We start from the raw sequence: 19,204 nt of genomic DNA, 5'->3' as shown, positions 1-19,204 counted from the left end.
CCCTCACACCACTACATCTCTTATGCACCCATTTCTGACATCCTATACACAATACCGAGTTAGCCTTCACTCTCCTATCACATACCCCACAGGGGTCTATTTTACTTATCACTCGTTCCCCACCTTCCCCACTCACCATTACCTTCGTCTTACCAATATTAACTTTTAACCCTTTCTTTTCAATAACACTTTTCCATCTGTCAAATTTTAACTGCAATTCTTCCATGCTATCAGCCATCAAGACTAAATCATCTGCATACAAAATCTCAAATAACAACCCCTCCATTATGTTTCCACACACAACATCCATCACAATTGCAAACGGAAACGGTGATAACACTGATCCTTGATGCACTCCTACCTTAACACTAAAAGCGTCCGACATCCCCCTTCCAACCCTCACCTTTGTCTTTGCCCCTTCATACAGCTGCATCACAGCTTTAACAAGTCTCTCATTCACTCCTTTCTTCCTCAACGCCCATTCAATGACCTTCCTCGGTACTCGATCAAAAGCCTTTTCTAGATCCACAAAACACATGTACAATCTTCGTTTCTTCTTTCTATAATTCTCCTGCAACATTCTCGCCATGAACAACGCATCCACCGTTCCCCTACCAGGCATAAACCCACACTGCATTTCATTAACTGTCACCATACTTCTCAACCTCCTCTCAAGCACCCTCTCCACTACCTTCATTCCGTGCTCTAGTAATTTCACACCCCTGTCTGACCCACAATCTCTCACATCTCCTTTGCCCTTATACAACGGCACCAACACACTGTGTCGCCAATCCTCAGGTATACCTTCATCATCAAACATACTGTTAGCAATTCTCATCATAACTTCAATTCCTATTATTGCTATTATTATTTTTTATTATTAAATTGAGAAAAAATCAGATTGATATTATTATATTTTATACAAGTACAATATGAAATATATCGGTAAGGTTTAATTTGAAGTATTGTTGAAAGCGTTTAATAGAAATATATATATATATATATATATATATATATATATATATATATATATATATATACATATATATATACAAGCGTACAGTTTAGTTTGTGAAGGTGTTTTATTATAAAAAAGTAGCTTTATGGGTATTTGTGTATGTGGGAAAGTTAGGTTTTTAAAAGCTATCATGATGTTGATGCATTTCAGTCCTCTGTGGATGACCGTGCGGTTAAAAACGGTAAACTTCGCGGATATTGTTTGTAGCCGTTTCGTTTCAAATAGCTATCTATTTCTTAGTTGTTGGTTTCCTCCAGAAATGATTTGAAGCTAGAGGAGTTACGTTTGTATTGCTCGGACATGTGGCTGGCTTGTGAAGCCGCAGACGTAAGTGTTTACAAAATCTTAATTAATTACTGTCAATTAGGATTAAATTCGAAGTTAATATTGTTTATATAGAAACAATGATACGACGATGACGATGAAGGTGATTAACTATATCAGGGGTGGGCAAACTTTTGGCTGTAAGGGCAGCATTGAGAACTATTTTAGCATTTGTACTTAAATAGAAAATTATTTCGACCCGAGGGAGAAGTTGTTTAAGATCTGTGACTCTTTTGGTCAGAATGTCTGGCTGACAACCTTTTATTAGACGAGCAAGACCTCGCCGGCCGCAGTTTGCCCACTTCTGAACTATACAATATAACGGACAACATCGTCAAATACAATGATAATGCGTTACTCCACTATCAATGATGATAGTAATGATATCATATAAAAAAATTATATATATATGTATATATATGTGTGTGTGTGTTTGTGTGTGTGTGTGTGTTATACTTATATTTACATATATATTAATAATAGCAATATTAATACACTGATAATATTAAGTATTATAGTAATGGTTTATTTTTTATTACAAAAAGAGGAATGATTGATTGAATGAATGGATAAGTAAATGAATGGTTAAATATATGAATGAAGGAATGAAGGAATGAAGAATTGAGAACAGAAAAAATGATTGGATGCATTAATAAATTAAGTAGGTGGATGGATGGATAGATAGATGAATGAATGAAAACATGAACGAACGACTGATTAAGTAGGTTCATAAATGAATGAATGAATGAACAGACGATTGAATGAATGAACCAATAAATGAATGAATGAATGATCGAACCACAGAATGAATACTGAAGTAATGATGATGATGGTGAAAACTAGGACGACCGTCTCATTGATATGATGCCACATTGGTTTCTGATTTGCTCGGCTTCATAAATCCCTGTTAGATTTAATTAAATTATGAAAATAATTACGGACAAATCGTAAGCAATAATAATAAATAATAAAAATAATAATAAATGTTTGTATAACTATTTTTATTATGGTTATTGTTCTTCTAGATTTAACCTGATCATTCTGCAAGTTAGCCAGCGATTGGGACTGCTGGAGTTTAGATGAAATTTTGAAATTGTTATTGGGTAATCCTTTCATTCATTCGTTCGTTCGTTCGTTCGTTCATTTGTTCATTTGTTCATTCATTCATTCATGCATTCATTCATTCGTTCGTTTGTTCGTTCGTTCGTTCATTCATTCATTCATTCATTCATTCAATCTTACTTTGATCAAATTCATTGAACTTTCATTTTGTTTGAAGAAGGTTGACGATGAAGTTCTGTAAACAACAAATGACGTCATCGTCGTTTTCATCATCATCATCAAAACAACAACAACAACAACAATAATAATAATAATAAATGAATAACAATAATAATAATAATAATGTCACCTCAGATTTCCAAACGTCTTAGACGCGAATGTTCCTAACGAACGCAAAGCGGCGTTCGTCTTAAGGAAACTGAATGAATGAATGAATGAATGAAAGAATGAATGAATGAATGAAAGAATGAATGAATGAAAACCAACGTTTCTGAACTCTTGATATTCTTAATACTTGATTTAAACTCGACCATAGTGGTTAGGCCTAGTTTTTTCTTCAATTGATTAGCTAGCATTATTTTTGTATCCAAGACAGATTTTAATGACGATATTTCTTCCTGGATCTGCGTATGTGTGTGTGTGTGTGTATGTGTGTGTATGTTTGTGTGTATGAATGTGTGAGTGTGTATTTGTGTGTACGTGTGTGTGTGTGTGTGTGTATGTATGTTTGCATGTACGTATGAATGAATTAATAGCTTTATAAATAAATTGTATAATGATTAAATGAATGAATGAATGAATGAAAACCTGCATTAATTCTTTTTTCATGTCCATTCTTTCAATCAGCGCTTGATCATCCATATTTATTTTTAATTTGTCATTATCGTCATCATGGTCATAAAAATTATTATTATTATTATTATTATTTGTGGAGTGCCAGTTATAAAGATCTGAAAATAATAATAATAACAATAATAATAAATTAATAATAGTATCAATAATAAATTAATAATAATAATCGTAATATAATAGTATTAACAACTTTATGAAGGGTCACAATGACAGGGCCACAAATCTTTAAAAAATTCTCCCCAGGGTCAAAAATGTTGCTGTTTAAGTACATATGCGGCCCTTCAAAGGTCAAATAGTTCTCAATGTGGCCCTTCAAAGGTCAAATAGTTCTCAATGCGGCCCTTCAAAGGTCAAATAGTTCTCAGGGAGGCCCTCAAACCAAAAAGTTTGGTTTGCCCACGGCCTGAGCTAAGACAAGATTATGATGATTAAGAGAGTTTTGTTTGCGATTGCAATTTAGCAAATGATGACGATGATGATGACGATGATGATAGAGTAAATTTCATTCTAACCTCTAAAAGTTTTTTTGTTGAAGTAGTTGTTATATTTGTTGTTATGTTTATTAATGTTGTTGTTGTTGTTGTTGTTATTATTATTATTATTTCTTGTTGCTGACTGTTGTTGTTCCTTATCTAAATATTGTACAATAAAAGTGATAATGTTAATAAAATACTGACGATGATGACGATGATGATAATGATGATAATGATGATAATGATGACGATGATGACGATGATTATTTACTGATGGAAGTGGTGATAGTGATAGCGATTACACTGCTGTGACTGCTGATGCTGATGATAAATTCTACCTTCGTATTTTATTTTCGACAGCTCATCCAAGGTTCTCGATCTAAATTTACTTTTAAAATTTTCATAACCATCATTATCATTACCACCGGTGTTCTTATCATCATCATAATCGTCGTTCTCGTCGTTATCGTTATAGTAAACATAATTATTATTATTATTATTATCACCATAATTATTATTGTTATTATTATTACCATAATTATTATTATTTTTGTCCGTGAGATTATTACAATTGGTTGAGTCGTTATTATTATTATTAATATCGTTATAATTTATATTATTATTATTGTTATTATTTATGCTATTAATAATTTCATTATGTTTATTGTTATTATTTTTATTATTATTCTTATTATTCTTTCTTCTGTGCAGTGGCGAGTGGTCGTCATCCGATGAGATCTCTGAATCGCCTGAAAAGTTATTATTACTATTATTATTATTATTAGTAGTAGTAGTAGTAGTAGTTGTTGTAGTAGTAGTAGTAGTAGTATTAGTAGTTGTAGTAGTAGTAGTAGTAGTGGTAGTAGTAGTAGCAGTAGTAGTTGCAGCAGCTGTAGTTGCAGTAGTTGTAAAAATGCAATATTATTATTTGTAGTGGTAGTAGTGGTATTAGAAGTTGTAGTAGTTGTTGTTGTGGTAGTTGTAGTAGCAGCAGCAGTAGTAGCAGTAGTTTTATAAGTAGTAGCAGCAGTACTTGCTATAGTAGTAGTACAAGTATTTTTCTCCTTGTCTCAACAATGATCTATGTATAATATAAAGCATTACACAACGGTTTGTATGTATGATTGTTAGAATTGAAGTTTATACCATGTATGGTATGTTTTGCTTGTTTGCTTGTATGTTTGAATTTTTGTTTGTTTGTTTGTGTGTGTGTGTGGTGTGTGTGTCTGTGTAAACATTTACCATGTAATACATTTACTTACCGGTATAGATTAGTTTAAGATAAGCCGGATAATTTTTAGCGCCGTCTGCCATAATTTTGTTGATTTTTTCGTTGTTTTGTTGCTGTTTTGATTTCTTTAATTGTTGTTGTTGTTGTTGTTGTTGATGTTGTTGTTGTTGTTTCAAAGACATTATTGTCGTTGCTATTGTTGTTTACGTTAATGATGTTAGTATTATATTGTTGTTGTTGTTGCTTAACTTATAAAAATTGTTGTTGTTGTTGATGTTGTGGTTGATATTGTTGTTGATGTTGTCGTTGTATTTGAATAACGTTGTCTATTTTAATCCATATAAATCTGTAAAATTCTGAAATTGTTGTGATAAGTGATCTTTGTATATTGCATTAACTAAAAATACATACAAAAATACATGCAAACAAACAAACAACAAACATACGAATTACTATACAAAAACATACAAATACACAAACGTATATACAAGCAAACATACACAACAACATACAAACAACAATCATACATATATATAAACACATACATAGACCAACATGCAAACATACTTGCATAATTGACATAATTGAAAACATTATAGTGTTGATTATATTAATGAAAAATACCGTAAAAATACAAAAAAAACACACATACATACAAACTATACAAAAAGACATACAAACATAAAGTAAAAACATACATACAAATTACTAAAACATACAAACGTACCGCCATACAAATACAACAATAAAGATGAATAAAGATAAACATCTTCAATAATAAACAGTGGGTGTATGTTTGATCTTTTTATAGATATACAAAACTACATACACATACATACATACATACATACATACATACATACATACATACATACATACATACATACATACATACATACATACATACATACATACATACATACATACATACATACATACATCCATACATACATTCATACATACATACATACATACATACATATATGCATGCATACATTTATACAGTATAGATCTGGTTAATGTAAACCTGCGTAATATCTTGTGTAATATTTGAATTTTAATTTGATATTTTTTTATCGGTATGTATGTGTGTGCGTGTGTGTGTGCGTGTGTGTGTGTGTTTGTATATTTGTATGTATGTATGTGTGCATATAGTATATATATATATATACATATATATATATATATATGAATGTATTCTTGAATATATGTAAGCACTTAAGCATATGTTCGCATGTGTTTTTCCAATTTGCATCCAAATGTGTATCTGTGTATGTTTGCGTCTGTATGTATGTGTATAAGTTTGTAGTTTGCGTATTTGGTGTGTATACAAGTATACATACGCCATAAGGGCAGTCAGTCAGTGCATATATATGTGTGTACGCTAAATTGTGTACAATGGCATCGGAGATGCTTCATCTATTGTACACAAAACGTACATACGTAAGGTTCGTATGTATTGTACGTGAATACGCCTACATGTACTCCTATACCAGCATATATACCCAGATATACGCATATATATACGCACATACACAAATGTTTTTGAGAATGTAAATCCATATTTGTATATAAAAGATGTATGAAATGTATAGAGTATATGGAATATATTAGATCAATATTTTTATTTATAAATTTTTTTTAATTTTAAGACATGTGGGCTTGTATATGTATGTATGTTTGTTTGTTTGTATGTCTGCGTGTATGTGTATTTATATATAAACAGATACATAAACATATACGTAGATACATAGTTACAGATAGATCAATAAACAAGCCTGTATACCTTGTTTGGGAAGATCCAATAAAATACACATACAAATATACATACAAACAAACAGAAATGCATACAAAATATACACAAATACAAAAATACCAAAAATCACTTCATTATACTAAGTATTTAGTATCGTAAAATTGAAAAATCAATTGTTGGCGGTTATAAATATGAGTACTTTTACTTTTTTAAGCAAAAATTTATTAAAAAACTTAATTATATGATAAGCTCAACAACTTATTTTTACTAATACTATATATTAAATAAAAATTACTTGAGTAAAATCATAAAAATCACACATTTGATGAAATATTCAACAAACTAAAATATTTAAAAAGTGAAGCGCTACAATAAAATAAAAATAAATTTATGATTAAGTCCAAACGGAACAAATTTTATTTTCCGACCTCGGCAAGGTTGATTTTAAATTTCGCGTTTTTGAAAATATTTGGCCGCGTTTTTCTAACAAAATCACAATTATTTTTACTAAAGTTAGTGATTCAAACGTAAGTGATGGCTCCGAAGAAAGAACCAGAACCTGTGGCCTCACCTCCGCCTCCTCCTAAAACCATGCCCAAATACATGAAATTCGTTTTCGGTGGCACGGCCGGGTTAGTTAGATTTAATCCTTTAATATAATATTTTAAATAAAATTCAATTTTGTGTTTAATCATGGATTGATAGTTGACCATTTTAAATAAAATAACTTTTTTTCACTTGGTTTCATTCATTTTATTATCACATTTCAAAATCTTAGCTGGCTATCTGATCTGACAAAGCCCAAAATTGATAGTAGATTCTAGAATGTTTTTGAAGTTTATTAAAATGAAAAATATGAGTGAAATTTTCATAGTTTAATTTGGTTTAAGTGTGGTGTTTGGTTTTTAAGTTTTAAATTTATATTTTAGGTTAATTTTTATTTAAAATTTTCAAATATAGCAACATATTTCAATATTATTTATGTTTTATTACTATTTATAATAATTTATTTCTTAGTATGATGGCAACTTGTGTAGTCCAACCATTAGATTTGATCAAGAACAGAATGCAATTGAGTGGTATGCTCATTCGTCCTTCCATTCATCCATTCATTCATCCATTCATCTATAAATTCATGCATTTATTTATCCATGTTATTGCTACTCTATTTATCAATTAATAGTTTTTTTCATGATTATCTTAACTATTTTTTTATTACATATATAATTATCATATAACATAAATATATATATATATATATTTACATATTATATAATAATAATAATTATTATTGTTATTTATGTATTATTCATAATTAGGTGTAATTAAGTATTAATATTTAATAAAATATTAATTAAATATTAAATATATATAATTAGGTGTGGGTACAGCTAAAGAAAGGGTGACTAGTTTCACCTGTGCCAAAAATATTATCAAGAATGAAGGTTTTACAGGGCTCTATGCAGGGTCGGTTAATTATAATTATAATAATTAATTGATTAATAATAATTATAATAATAATTAAATATCATTTGTTGTTGATTGCTTGGTTGGTTGGTTGGTTAGTTGGTTGATTGGTTAATTGATTGATTGATTAATTAATTGCATTAATGGATGGGTCAATGAATGAATGAATGAATGATGGATTAATGGGGATATACTATGGTTTTGTTTTTCAATTTCTATAGCCTATCAGCTGGCCTCTTGAGGCAGGCAACCTATACCACAGGGAGACTGGGGGTATATCAATACCTCTTCGAAATGTTCTCCAAGTTAGTGGATGGATGGATGAATGAATAAATGAATGAGTGAATGAACCCTACGTATACCCTTTTGAAGAGGTATATCAATACCTCTTCGAAATGTTCTCCAAGTTAGTGGATATGAATAAATGAATGAATGAATGAGTGAATGAACCCTACGTTCACACATACACAAATACATGCACACATTTCCTCTCACACACACCCACGCACACACACAAGCGCACACACACACAACCAAACAGGGATAATAAATCTCCAAACTTCTTCATGAAAGCGGCCCTCGGTATGGCCGCAGGGGCTGTCGGGTCTTTCATTGGAACGCCGGCCGAGGTGTCTCTAATTAGGATGACCTCGGATGGAAGGTCAGTTCAGACTGTGTGGAGTGAAGTGGGGTGGGGTAGAGTTTTTCATTCGGAGATTTGGTGAGAAATTTGTATGATAAGTTTTGCATCGTCATTGTCATCGTCGTTATCATCGTCGTCGTCGTTATCATCGTCAGATTGCCCCCAGCTGAGAGAAGGGGTTACAAGAATGTCTTCGATGCTCTCTATAGAATTACTAAGGAGGAGGGCGTTCTAACTCTCTGGAGAGTGAGTAGTAGTAATGGTTATTAGTAGCAGTTTTGTGTTAGTTGTTATTATTATTGTTATTATTTTCATTATTATTGTTGTTATTATTATTATTATTATTATTGTTGTTGTTGTTATTCAGGGCTGTGGACCAACTGTAGTTAGGGCGATGGTCGTGAATGCAGCCCAGCTTGCTTCATACTCACAGGCTAAGCAGATTGTTTTGTCTACTGGTTAGTTAGTTGGTTGATTGATTGATTAGTTGGTTTGATCAGTTGACTGGTTGGCTGGTCTATGGATTGGTTGGTTGGTTTGTGGATTGATTGGCTGGTTTGTGGATTGGTCGGTTTGTGGATTGGTTGGTTTGTGGATTGGTTGGTTGGTTTGTTTGGTTGGCTCGCCATCAACAGCATCATCTCCATCACCATCAGGATACTTCGAGGAGAACATAACCCTCCATTTTGTGGCCAGTATGATCAGTGGCCTGGTTACTACTGCTGCTTCTATGCCTGTGGACATTGCTAAAACTAGGTCAGTTTATTTAGGTCATTCGAAGGAATGATTAACTAATTGATTAATTGGTTGAATGATTGATTGACTGGTTGGTTAATTCGTTGTTTGGCTGGTTGATTGATGACTGACCAGCTGATTGAATTGTTTCATTTGATTGGCTAATTGATAATTCCAACAGAATTCAGAGCATGAAAGTGATTGATGGAAAGCCAGAGTATAGTGGAGCCTTGGTGCGTTCATCATATTAGTTGTAATCATCGTCATCATCGTCGTCCTCATCACCACCATAACCATCATCATTACAATCGCGATGTACATCAATCACCACCATCACCCATCCATGTCACTATCATCAAACTATCGTCACGGCCATCATCATCACCATAATCATTTTGGGTTTAACTTTTTACTAATGACCTATTTCTTCTAACAACTATAAAAGTGATAAAGGGTGGTCGGATTAGATAAACTTTTTTGGTTTCTTTCTCGATCAACCTTATAATTTTCTTCTATTTATGTCATTATTTGTTGCATAAATTATTTGAGATCATCGAATAAAAGAAATTTGATCATCACCATCATCCTATCATCATCATCAGGACGTGTTAGTGAGGGTGATTAAAAATGAGGGCTTCTTCAGCCTGTGGAAAGGGTTCACCCCCTACTACGCCAGGCTCGGACCACATACGGTCCTTACTTTCATCATTCTGGAACAGATGAACTCCTATTATAAGTATGCTACTGTTGATGTTGTTGTCGTTGTTGTTGTTGCTGCTGCTGCTGTTGTTGTTGTTGTTGTTGTTGTTGCTGCTGCTGCTATTGTTGTTGTTGCTGCTGCTGTTGCTGTTGTCGTTGTTGTCGTTGTTGTTGTCGTTATTTCTACTTTATAATCTTTTTTTCTCTAGGATCTATGTCCTGGGAGATCATAGCAAGGGTAGCTCTCTTTAAAAGAAAGGAAGACGACTGATGACTATGACGATGATGGTGATGATGTTTTATAATAATAATAAGAATAATGATGATGATGATGATGATGATAATGATGATGATAATAATAATGATGATGATGATGACGAAAATGATGATGAAAGGTTTTTTTTCTGGATAGATTTGACAGCTTAAGGCGATAATTGTTATTAATTTTGATATAATATAAGAGGAAATGACTAATCATCATCTTGTTATGTCTCATTATCATTGTCCATGCTTATGTTGTTGATACATAATCACATCTTCACACGTACACACACGCACACATACACACTCACACACACACACACACACACACACACACATATATATATATATATATATATATATATATATATATATATATATATATATATATATATATATATATGTATACTAGCTTGCACTCGTTTATAACTTTAATGTTAGATTAATAATATTATTTTATTACTTTTTTGAAAATTTCTGTAATATAATTAATATTCATTCATCAGTGACAAGTATGATTGAAAATTGAAAACAGAGGTTTATTTTATAATTGAATGCATGTTCGTTTAACTAACTGGTCTATTGAATTTAGCGTGTGATTGGTTTATTAATTAATTAGTTGATAGATTGATTGATTAAGTGATTGATAGATTGATTGGTTGGTTGGTTGATTGATTGATTGATTGATTGATTGGTTGATTGGTTGGTTGATTGGTTGGTTGGTTGGTTGGTTGGTTGATTAGTCTGTTTGAAGGTTTTATCAGAGTGGTTAATTGATTGTTTCTCCACTTTGACCCTGATTGGTCGACCGTTCCAGCCAATCGTGGTTCTTTCTTTTTAAAGAATTTGAATAAAGTGTGCCCATATTTTTCGTTCTTGGACATCATTCATTACGTGAACAAAGAAAGAATAATAATAAAAGAAAATTATTTTTCCATTTTGCCATGAATTTATTCCATTTCAATATGCCGAAATGTCTATGTTTTGTTGGAATCAGTGACATCTTTTTTGAATTTGAATTAATTTTTGGTTAGTATCTCATATATATATATATATATATATATATATATATATATATATATATATATATATATATAATAAGTATGTGTGTTATGGTTACTATGGTTACCGTTATATATATATATATATATATATATATATATATATATATATATATATACGTGTTGGTAATAGACCATAATTTTTACAATATTCTATAAAATAGAATATTGTAAAAAAATATATATATACATATATATACATATATATATATATATGCTTTTTTCTATGTTAGTAGCATGTTAATAGAAAATTATATTGAGTATGATAGTATTTATATCTATGTTTTCTTTGCTTTTATCATATTTTTGTAGTTCATTTAATTAGGAAATTATTATTATTATTGTTGTTGTTGTTGTTGTTTTATTGTTGTTTAAGACGACAGTTTTTGTTGGTGATTAGATGTCGATTTAACCGATTGGTCGGTTTGATGATTGAATTAATTATTAGTTGGTTAATTAATTAATTGGTTGATTGATTGGTTAATTAGATGATTGATTGGTTGTAATTGGTTTGATCGATTGATTGATTAGCTCGTCCATCGATTGATTGATTGATTGATCGATCGATTGATTGATTCATTGATTCATTGATTCATTCATTTAGTGATGGATCTGTTGAGCGATATAATGTGACTGTCGGCTTTTTTAAGTTTTTTGTTTGGTCTCGGATTAAATTTCGACTAATTTCATTTTCGAATTTGTTTTATCCATTTATTTAAGATTTTTTATCCGTTTATTTTATATCCAAATGTTTGGTTTCAATTTTATCTCTCTCCCTCTTTCTCTCTCTCTCTCCGTTTTTGTTTTAGGATAATTTTTTTAACGGCAGTAGTAAGTGTTGAAGTTGAACAAATAAATAAACGCTGTTTCAATCACTCATTCTTTGTCTTTATTGTTATCAATATATTGTTACTTTTAAAAGATTTTTTCGAATATAGAGTAATGGTTCGTCTTTCTAATTGCTATTACTACTGCTACTACTGCTGCTACTACTACTACTACTACTACTACTACTACTACCATGCAACTATTACAGTACTATTACTACTACAACTAATAATATTTACTGTTTGATAGATCGCTTGTTAGTTAATTAAAATATTTTCGTAGCTTTCTTTATAAATAGTTTTTTATTTTTTTTTAAATTTCATTAAACAACTTGCAAAATCGTCGTCGTCAAATTATTGATTTGTATTATTATTACTACTACTACTTAAAACTCCAATGATTTTTCTTAAATTTTTTTTATTAGTAAAGTTGGGTGAATATTATTAAACGGAGACAAAGAGAAATGAAGCTATCGTTTAAACGAATTAAAATGGACAATTTTCGACTAATACTATTTAATTAGTTAATTAATTAATTAATTAACACTAATTAATCGAGAAATTTGAGGCAACATTTTAGAATCGTCGATTTTTCACAGCTGACTGCGAACTAACTGGAGCAATCATGCTTAATTTTTGTCGAAGCACAAGTCGAAATATAAAGCCAAGAAGCCGACCACAGCCGCTGCCACCCATTTTGGGTATTCAATCAAAATCGACAGGCGTAGGTATGTTAATGCTTTGGTGGCTTTTTCTTTTAATTGCAACTGTTTCACGTATTCCAGAGCCTTTTGTTTGTTGTATGACTCTGCTGACGGTTCCTCGATTTTGGTTAGTACGTCGACGCTTTTTTGAGAGAGTAGGATTATCAGGTTATGTTTCTCTACCTTAACTCTCGTCATTCCGTTTTGGAAAATTTCCAAATCCGGAGAGCTTATTGGTATTTTAAGATTCACGATCATCTTACCAAGGTAGCCGTTAGTGTCAAATACTGACCAATCCTGTTTCTGAATCCATTTTGATCTGAGGGCGGCCACAATGACCGCGATCTCTGAACTTTTGATGATGCCCTTCGTTGGTCGGCAATGCAAGCACTCCTCAAGGTCCCTCGATATCTCGTATTTGATCACCGTCGGTTCTGTATTGTGTATGTAGAACTCGCAGCAGTGGTCCTTTTTATCTGCCCGATAGTCAAGAGTTACGGCTCGCTTCGGATCGTAAACTTTCGGCACTATTTTTACGGGCTTTAGGGCGTTATCCGAGTTTAACGTAAGTGAAGGTTCTTCGACGCGTGAAGAGCTTGACCCCACACGTTTCTGGGTCAAATTTGATTTTTGTCCTTTCTCCATCCGACTGGGTGCTTGTGAACTTGTTGCCTGTTTTAGATGAGGCAGTTTTTAATTATGTGAGGTAGCTCTATCAAAAATACTATAAATTCATTTAATTTGAATATTATGTTATAATAAATAACAATAATAATAATGGATAATTATGTTAATTAACTGGTTAATTAATAAGTTATATCGAATAGTAAGTATTTAAGTTTATACTTAATTAACCAATGACCGTTTCAACGTCAAAGTAATTCATATCAAATATAAAGAATTGAACGTATTTTTTTTTATTAAAATTTATTTTACTTAGCATATTAAAATAATATTAAAAAAGTATAATTAATAATAATAAACCAAATAATAATAACCTTACCCGAACTCACTTTATTTTACATTAGCAATAACATGGATAACAATTACAAAAAATATAACTAGCTTATTTATCCGTGTGTATATATGTATATATTAGTAATTTTACTGAATTTAAAGTAAATTTTGAGTTTTAAAAATTCAATGTTATTGTTTATTATGTTTCTTATATATGATGTTATAAATGGGTGAAAATGACGTCAACATAGTTATGAAAACAAAGAAATTAAAATAGTATTGCTAAAACAGCGGGAATGATCGAATTACGCTGTGTTATATATTATTTGACTGAATAAACGAACGAACGAACGAACGAATGATTGATTGAATGAATGAATAAAAGAATAAATGAATGAATGAATAAACAAACCAGCAAATAGATATATAAATATATGTATTCTTATTAAATGTTTTTTAGTGAGATCATTGATAACAATTGCAGAAGCTGACCAATATAACAAAACTAAAGCGGAATGAATGAATGAATAAATGGATAAATGAATGAATGCATGATTAAATAAATGAATGAATGAATGAATGAAGAAGGGAATAATGTAGGATTGAATAAACGAAAAACAACGGAGTGAAGGAATGGAGTGAAAATGGAATTTTAAATGTTCAAGATTTGAGTACAATTTTTTGATATGTCTTACAATGAAAATAATAATATAATTTTAACGAAAAATACATACACACACATACACAAACACACACACACACCACGCATACACACACATATACAAACATAAAAACACACCACACATACAAAAACATACAAACACACACCACGCAAACTCACAAAATTAGAGAAACACGAACGCCTCGTTAGCAGTTTCTAGAAACCACTAAAATGAATTAAATCTATTTTTAATGATACAACACACCCACATACACACACCCACACACACACGCACGCACACACACACACACATTTTATTACTTGGAACACTGCATTACACTATAGAAACTGACTTATATGGAAAAATATTTTAAAAACGAAAAATGAGGAAAAACAAAGAATTAAAAATATGGAAAAATTATACAAAACGGAAAAAATTATACAGCGCCATTTTCTTACAGAGAAATAACGACAAATGCAACATGAATAATTAATAACTGAATTAATGTACACATTACATACATTACACGTAAATACCTACATACATACTACATACAATACATACATACATGCATGCATGCATTCGTGCATACATACATACATACATGCATGCATACATACATACTACTAATATTACGTCTCTATGAATATTTTCGCTTAAAATTTGATCATTCTTACTACTACTATCAAAATAATACTTTCGTTATTACTTTTACTATTGCTGGTACTGCTGCTGCTACTACTACTACTAATACCACCCATACCACTACTACTACTTCTACTACTACTACTACTTCTACTACTTCTTCTACTACAACTACTACTACTACTGCTACTACTACTACTACTACTGCTACTACTACTACTACTACTACAACAATAAAACAATATTGTCAGAAATCAACAACAATTCAAACGTCATCATCATCTTTATTATTATTATTATTAATCATTATTATTATTATTATTGTTGTTGTTGTTGTCGTCGTCGTCCTTACATTTTATACTTTCGTATCTTTTGTCACGGTCGTTTCTCATTTTGTTATTGCTTTTATTATTTTTGTTACCGTTATCATTGTTATTATTATTATTATTACTACCACTACCACCACCACCACTACTACTACTACTACAAAATATACGACAGCAGCTGCGGAAGCTAAGACAACTACCGCAAATACTACAATCATCACTGCATTTAGTACTACCGCAAAGTTTATTATTATTATTATTATTGTTATTATTATTATTGTTGTTGTTGTTATTGTTGTTATTATTACTCCTATTTTTACATAGTACACTCATGAACGTGTCTCTAAATTGCTTGCTCATGGTGCAATAGAGGATGAAGTTGATGGCATTGTTGATCAGAGCTATGATATCTATGAAATCGCCGAGAGGAAGATAAACCTGTTATATTTATATTAAATAATATATATTATTCACAATTAATAATTATTAAATGTTTAGAATTATTAATAATTATAATCGTCATCATCATCATTGTCATCATCATCAGCAGCAGCAGTAGTAGCAGCAACAGCAGCCAGTGGCAGTTCAGAATTTTTCTGAGAGGCTGATTTCAAAAATTCTCAGTCGAAATTTTTTGGCTAATTCCCGTTCACTTTATTGTAAATATAATTTTCCGAAAAATTTTCTCTGCTTTGGTCTGATGTGTGTATTACACTTCTACTAAACCCCTAGATCTGCCAATGGCAGCTGCAGCAGCAAAAGCAGCAGCAGTAGCAGCAACCACAAAAACAACCTCATCTTTAAAGGTTTCCGAAAATCCACTAAAAAGCATGAGAACGCCCTGCGGGAACTCAGTTATCAGGAACAAAACAACGACGGCAACCAACATTTTCGTTGTGCGATTTGTGTTGCGTTTTGTTGCTGTGTTGTTGGTGCTCATGTTTTTTTTGCTGTTGGCTTTGTTTGTTGTTGTTGTTGTTGTTGTGATGGATGGGTTTTTAGTTGGTGTTCTTGTAGCTGTGAGCGATTTTGTTGTTGTCTTTGTTGATGATGACGTTGGTGTTGTTATTGATGTTGTTTTTATTGATGCTGTTGTTGATGTTGCGGTTGTTAGTGACGTCATTTCTGGCTTTGAGGATGTCGTTTGTTGAATGATTTTGTCGTCATCCTTTGCTGAGATTTTGCTTTGCGTTACTTCAAAATTTTGTTGTTGTTGTTGTTGTTTTTGTTGTTGTTGCTGTTGTTGAAGCTTCTCCTGAAGATGTTGATCACCACCATCACTGTCGTTGACGATATTATTTTCCGTACCCTCTTCATCCTTTAAACTTTCCACCATACCGGAACCCGACCTTCCAACCATCATGCACCCACCACCAGCCGTGTTGAAATTTTCCACTACCTCAAACCCGATTGCCATTTTGTTTTTGCCCGCCATGTTGGACCCCTCACTAACAATGGCGGCCATCTTACTATTACCACCACCAATACTACTACTGCTACGGTTTTCGCCGGCCATATTCGACCTCCCACTTTTGCCTAACAAGCTAATTTTGTTTTTTTCCGCCATATTGGACCCCTCTCTTCTGCCTAATAGCCTAATCCTCTTCTCGTCTGCTTCACGCATCGTTTTTATCAGACATATGCTGAGAATAGTCAGTAGACAACATGGTATCAATTTGAATAGGAGGGACTGAGACCAAAAGTTTAGCGTAGACATGGTTGTATATTCGGTGGCTATGTCTACACACCATATTTCTGGTGATGGTGATGGCGGTGATGATGTATCTGATGGTGGTGGTGATGGTGGTGTATCTGATGGGGATAATGATGATGGTGGTGAAGAGGACGATGAGGATGAAATGCGATAAGAAATCTTATTCAAATTTATATTCTTCGCCGGTGAACTTAAAACATCTCTGCTCTGATATAATGGCATAGTATTGGTGCCGTCCAAGCCATCATCATCAACATCACCATCACTATCATCATCATCATTGTTAGCATCATCATCATTATCATCGTTATTACTACCATGAAAACTAATAATACTACTACTGTTATTAAAACTATTACCAATACTACTACTACTGCTGCTACTACTACTACTACTGCTGCTACTACTACCACTACTACTCAGGCTACTGAAGCCGCTACCACTACTACTGCTATTTACGAGGTCGTTACTACAATCGTTCCTGATAATGGTAATGATGAAATTGGGAGTGCAGGCGATGGTGGTGAATATAATGACGAGAAGCATGGCTACTTGGGCTCTACTGACATTGCACCAATCATTCCCGTACTGGGGAAATTTTACTGTGACGTATCTGTTAGTGGATGGATTGAGTAAAAGATTGGATGAATGAATTAAAGAAGGATAGATGTATGTATGGATGGATGTATGGATGGATGGATGAATGGAAAGTTGGATGGATTGGTGATTGGATGAACGAGTGAATGGAAAAATGACTTTGCTCATTCTTTTGTTGATTAATGAATTGGGAAAATTTCACTGAAGTGTAATTGTTAGTGGATGGGTTGAATGAAACAAATGAATTGACGAGTGAGAGGATAATTGAATGAATAGGTGAAGGAATGAATGAAATTAAAAGATAGATAGGTGGATAGAGAGAAAGATGACAGACCGACATTAAACTTTGCCATTTTCGCCCATGAAGAATTTTACTGTGACGTATTCGAAATGAATAGATGAATGAATGGATGAATGAATGAATGAATGAATGCATGAATGCATGAATGCATGAATGAAAAATAGATGAATAAATGAAAGTATGTATGAATGAATAAAAGAAAGAACCATTGAATGAATAAATAAATCGAGAACAAAGCAAGAAAAAATTCTTGAGAGATGAAACCCAGAACAATCTATAAATAATGAAAATAACAAATCGGTGCATCGCTATTTTATCTTTGGCCATTCATAAAAAACTTATTATTGCCCAAGATGGCGAAAAATTTTTTTTTCTTATTTTTTCCATTTTTTTTATGTTTAGTTTATAATATTTTCAATTTTTTTGGAACAATTTGATCAACCACGAGTCTATGATTTGTTGCAATCTATTGTTATGCAGTCACACACACGCACACACACACGCACACGCAAACACACACATACGGACACATACACACACACATCCACACATTAACTATGGCATGCTATCAATATGCATGCATTATTATTATTTATATAATGGCATAGCTCATTCGTTGTGCTGATAAATTTCAATTAATTTTTTAACATTAGCAATGTCTGCTGTGTCTTTTATTGTTGTTTTGGTTAAATTTTTTGGTATTTTTTGTATAAATTTTTCATTTGTTTTTCATGTATATATGTTTGTGTGTGTGTGTGTGTGTACGTGTGTGTGTATATTGGTGTTTCCATGTAAGCGGGCCAATCATATACAAAGGAGTTGTTTAAAGTACTAACATACAAAAATACACATACACATAAACAAACACACATACAGATACAGGCACATA

At 32.0% G+C, this 19,204-nt stretch overlaps 3 protein-coding genes across 3 annotated transcripts in view; 2 read left to right on the top strand and 1 right to left on the bottom strand.

The window, feature by feature from the left end:
- Positions 1 to 947, top strand: part of HELRODRAFT_116895 (hypothetical protein) — a 10,254-nt gene extending 9,307 nt beyond the window's left edge. Inside the window, exon 20 of the mRNA XM_009012498.1 lies at positions 862 to 947. The gene's annotated coding sequence lies outside the window, so the exon portion shown is untranslated. The remainder of the gene's footprint in view (positions 1 to 861) is intronic.
- Positions 948 to 7,131: 6,184 nt separating this feature from the next.
- Positions 7,132 to 10,874, top strand: HELRODRAFT_104748 (hypothetical protein). The gene is made up of 12 exons (XM_009012497.1): positions 7,132 to 7,153; positions 7,230 to 7,348; positions 7,734 to 7,795; positions 8,096 to 8,183; positions 8,405 to 8,488; positions 8,725 to 8,844; positions 8,982 to 9,072; positions 9,194 to 9,284; positions 9,483 to 9,582; positions 9,743 to 9,794; positions 10,164 to 10,297; positions 10,470 to 10,874. Exons 2-12 carry the CDS (start codon positions 7,251 to 7,253, stop codon positions 10,510 to 10,512), a joined length of 963 nt encoding a protein of 320 aa, XP_009010745.1. The 5' UTR covers positions 7,132 to 7,153; positions 7,230 to 7,250; the 3' UTR covers positions 10,513 to 10,874.
- A 1,935-nt stretch (positions 10,875 to 12,809) lies between these two features.
- The window catches only part of HELRODRAFT_194885 (hypothetical protein), a gene marked incomplete at its 5' end in the record, with an annotated part of 6,973 nt that continues 578 nt past the window's right edge, over positions 12,810 to 19,204 (bottom strand). The window contains 5 exons of the mRNA XM_009012496.1: positions 12,810 to 13,785; positions 16,031 to 16,141; positions 16,497 to 16,660; positions 17,012 to 17,458; positions 17,828 to 17,898. Coding sequence (XP_009010744.1) covers positions 13,039 to 13,785; positions 16,031 to 16,141; positions 16,497 to 16,660; positions 17,012 to 17,458; positions 17,828 to 17,898 — 1,540 coding nt within the window. The 3' untranslated portion in view covers positions 12,810 to 13,038. The remainder of the gene's footprint in view (positions 13,786 to 16,030; positions 16,142 to 16,496; positions 16,661 to 17,011; positions 17,459 to 17,827; positions 17,899 to 19,204) is intronic.

This window comes from Helobdella robusta (genome assembly GCF_000326865.2).
Source record: "Helobdella robusta unplaced genomic scaffold HELROscaffold_108, whole genome shotgun sequence".
NCBI lineage: Eukaryota > Metazoa > Annelida > Clitellata > Rhynchobdellida > Glossiphoniidae > Helobdella > Helobdella robusta.
The sequence above is the reverse complement of the archived record's forward strand: the minus strand, read 5'-3'. Positions and strand labels throughout refer to the sequence as shown.

Excerpts from the sequence above, each read along its gene's own strand:
- HELRODRAFT_104748 (XM_009012497.1), top strand. The coding sequence starts at position 7,251 with ATGGCTCCGAAGAAAGAACCAGAACCTGTGGCCTCACCTCCGCCTCCT. Across the intron at positions 8,845-8,981 it reads AGGATGACCTCGGATGGAAG|ATTGCCCCCAGCTGAGAGAA; the intron begins GTCAGTTCAGAC and ends TATCATCGTCAG. Across the intron at positions 9,583-9,742 it reads GTGGACATTGCTAAAACTAG|AATTCAGAGCATGAAAGTGA; the intron begins GTCAGTTTATTT and ends TAATTCCAACAG.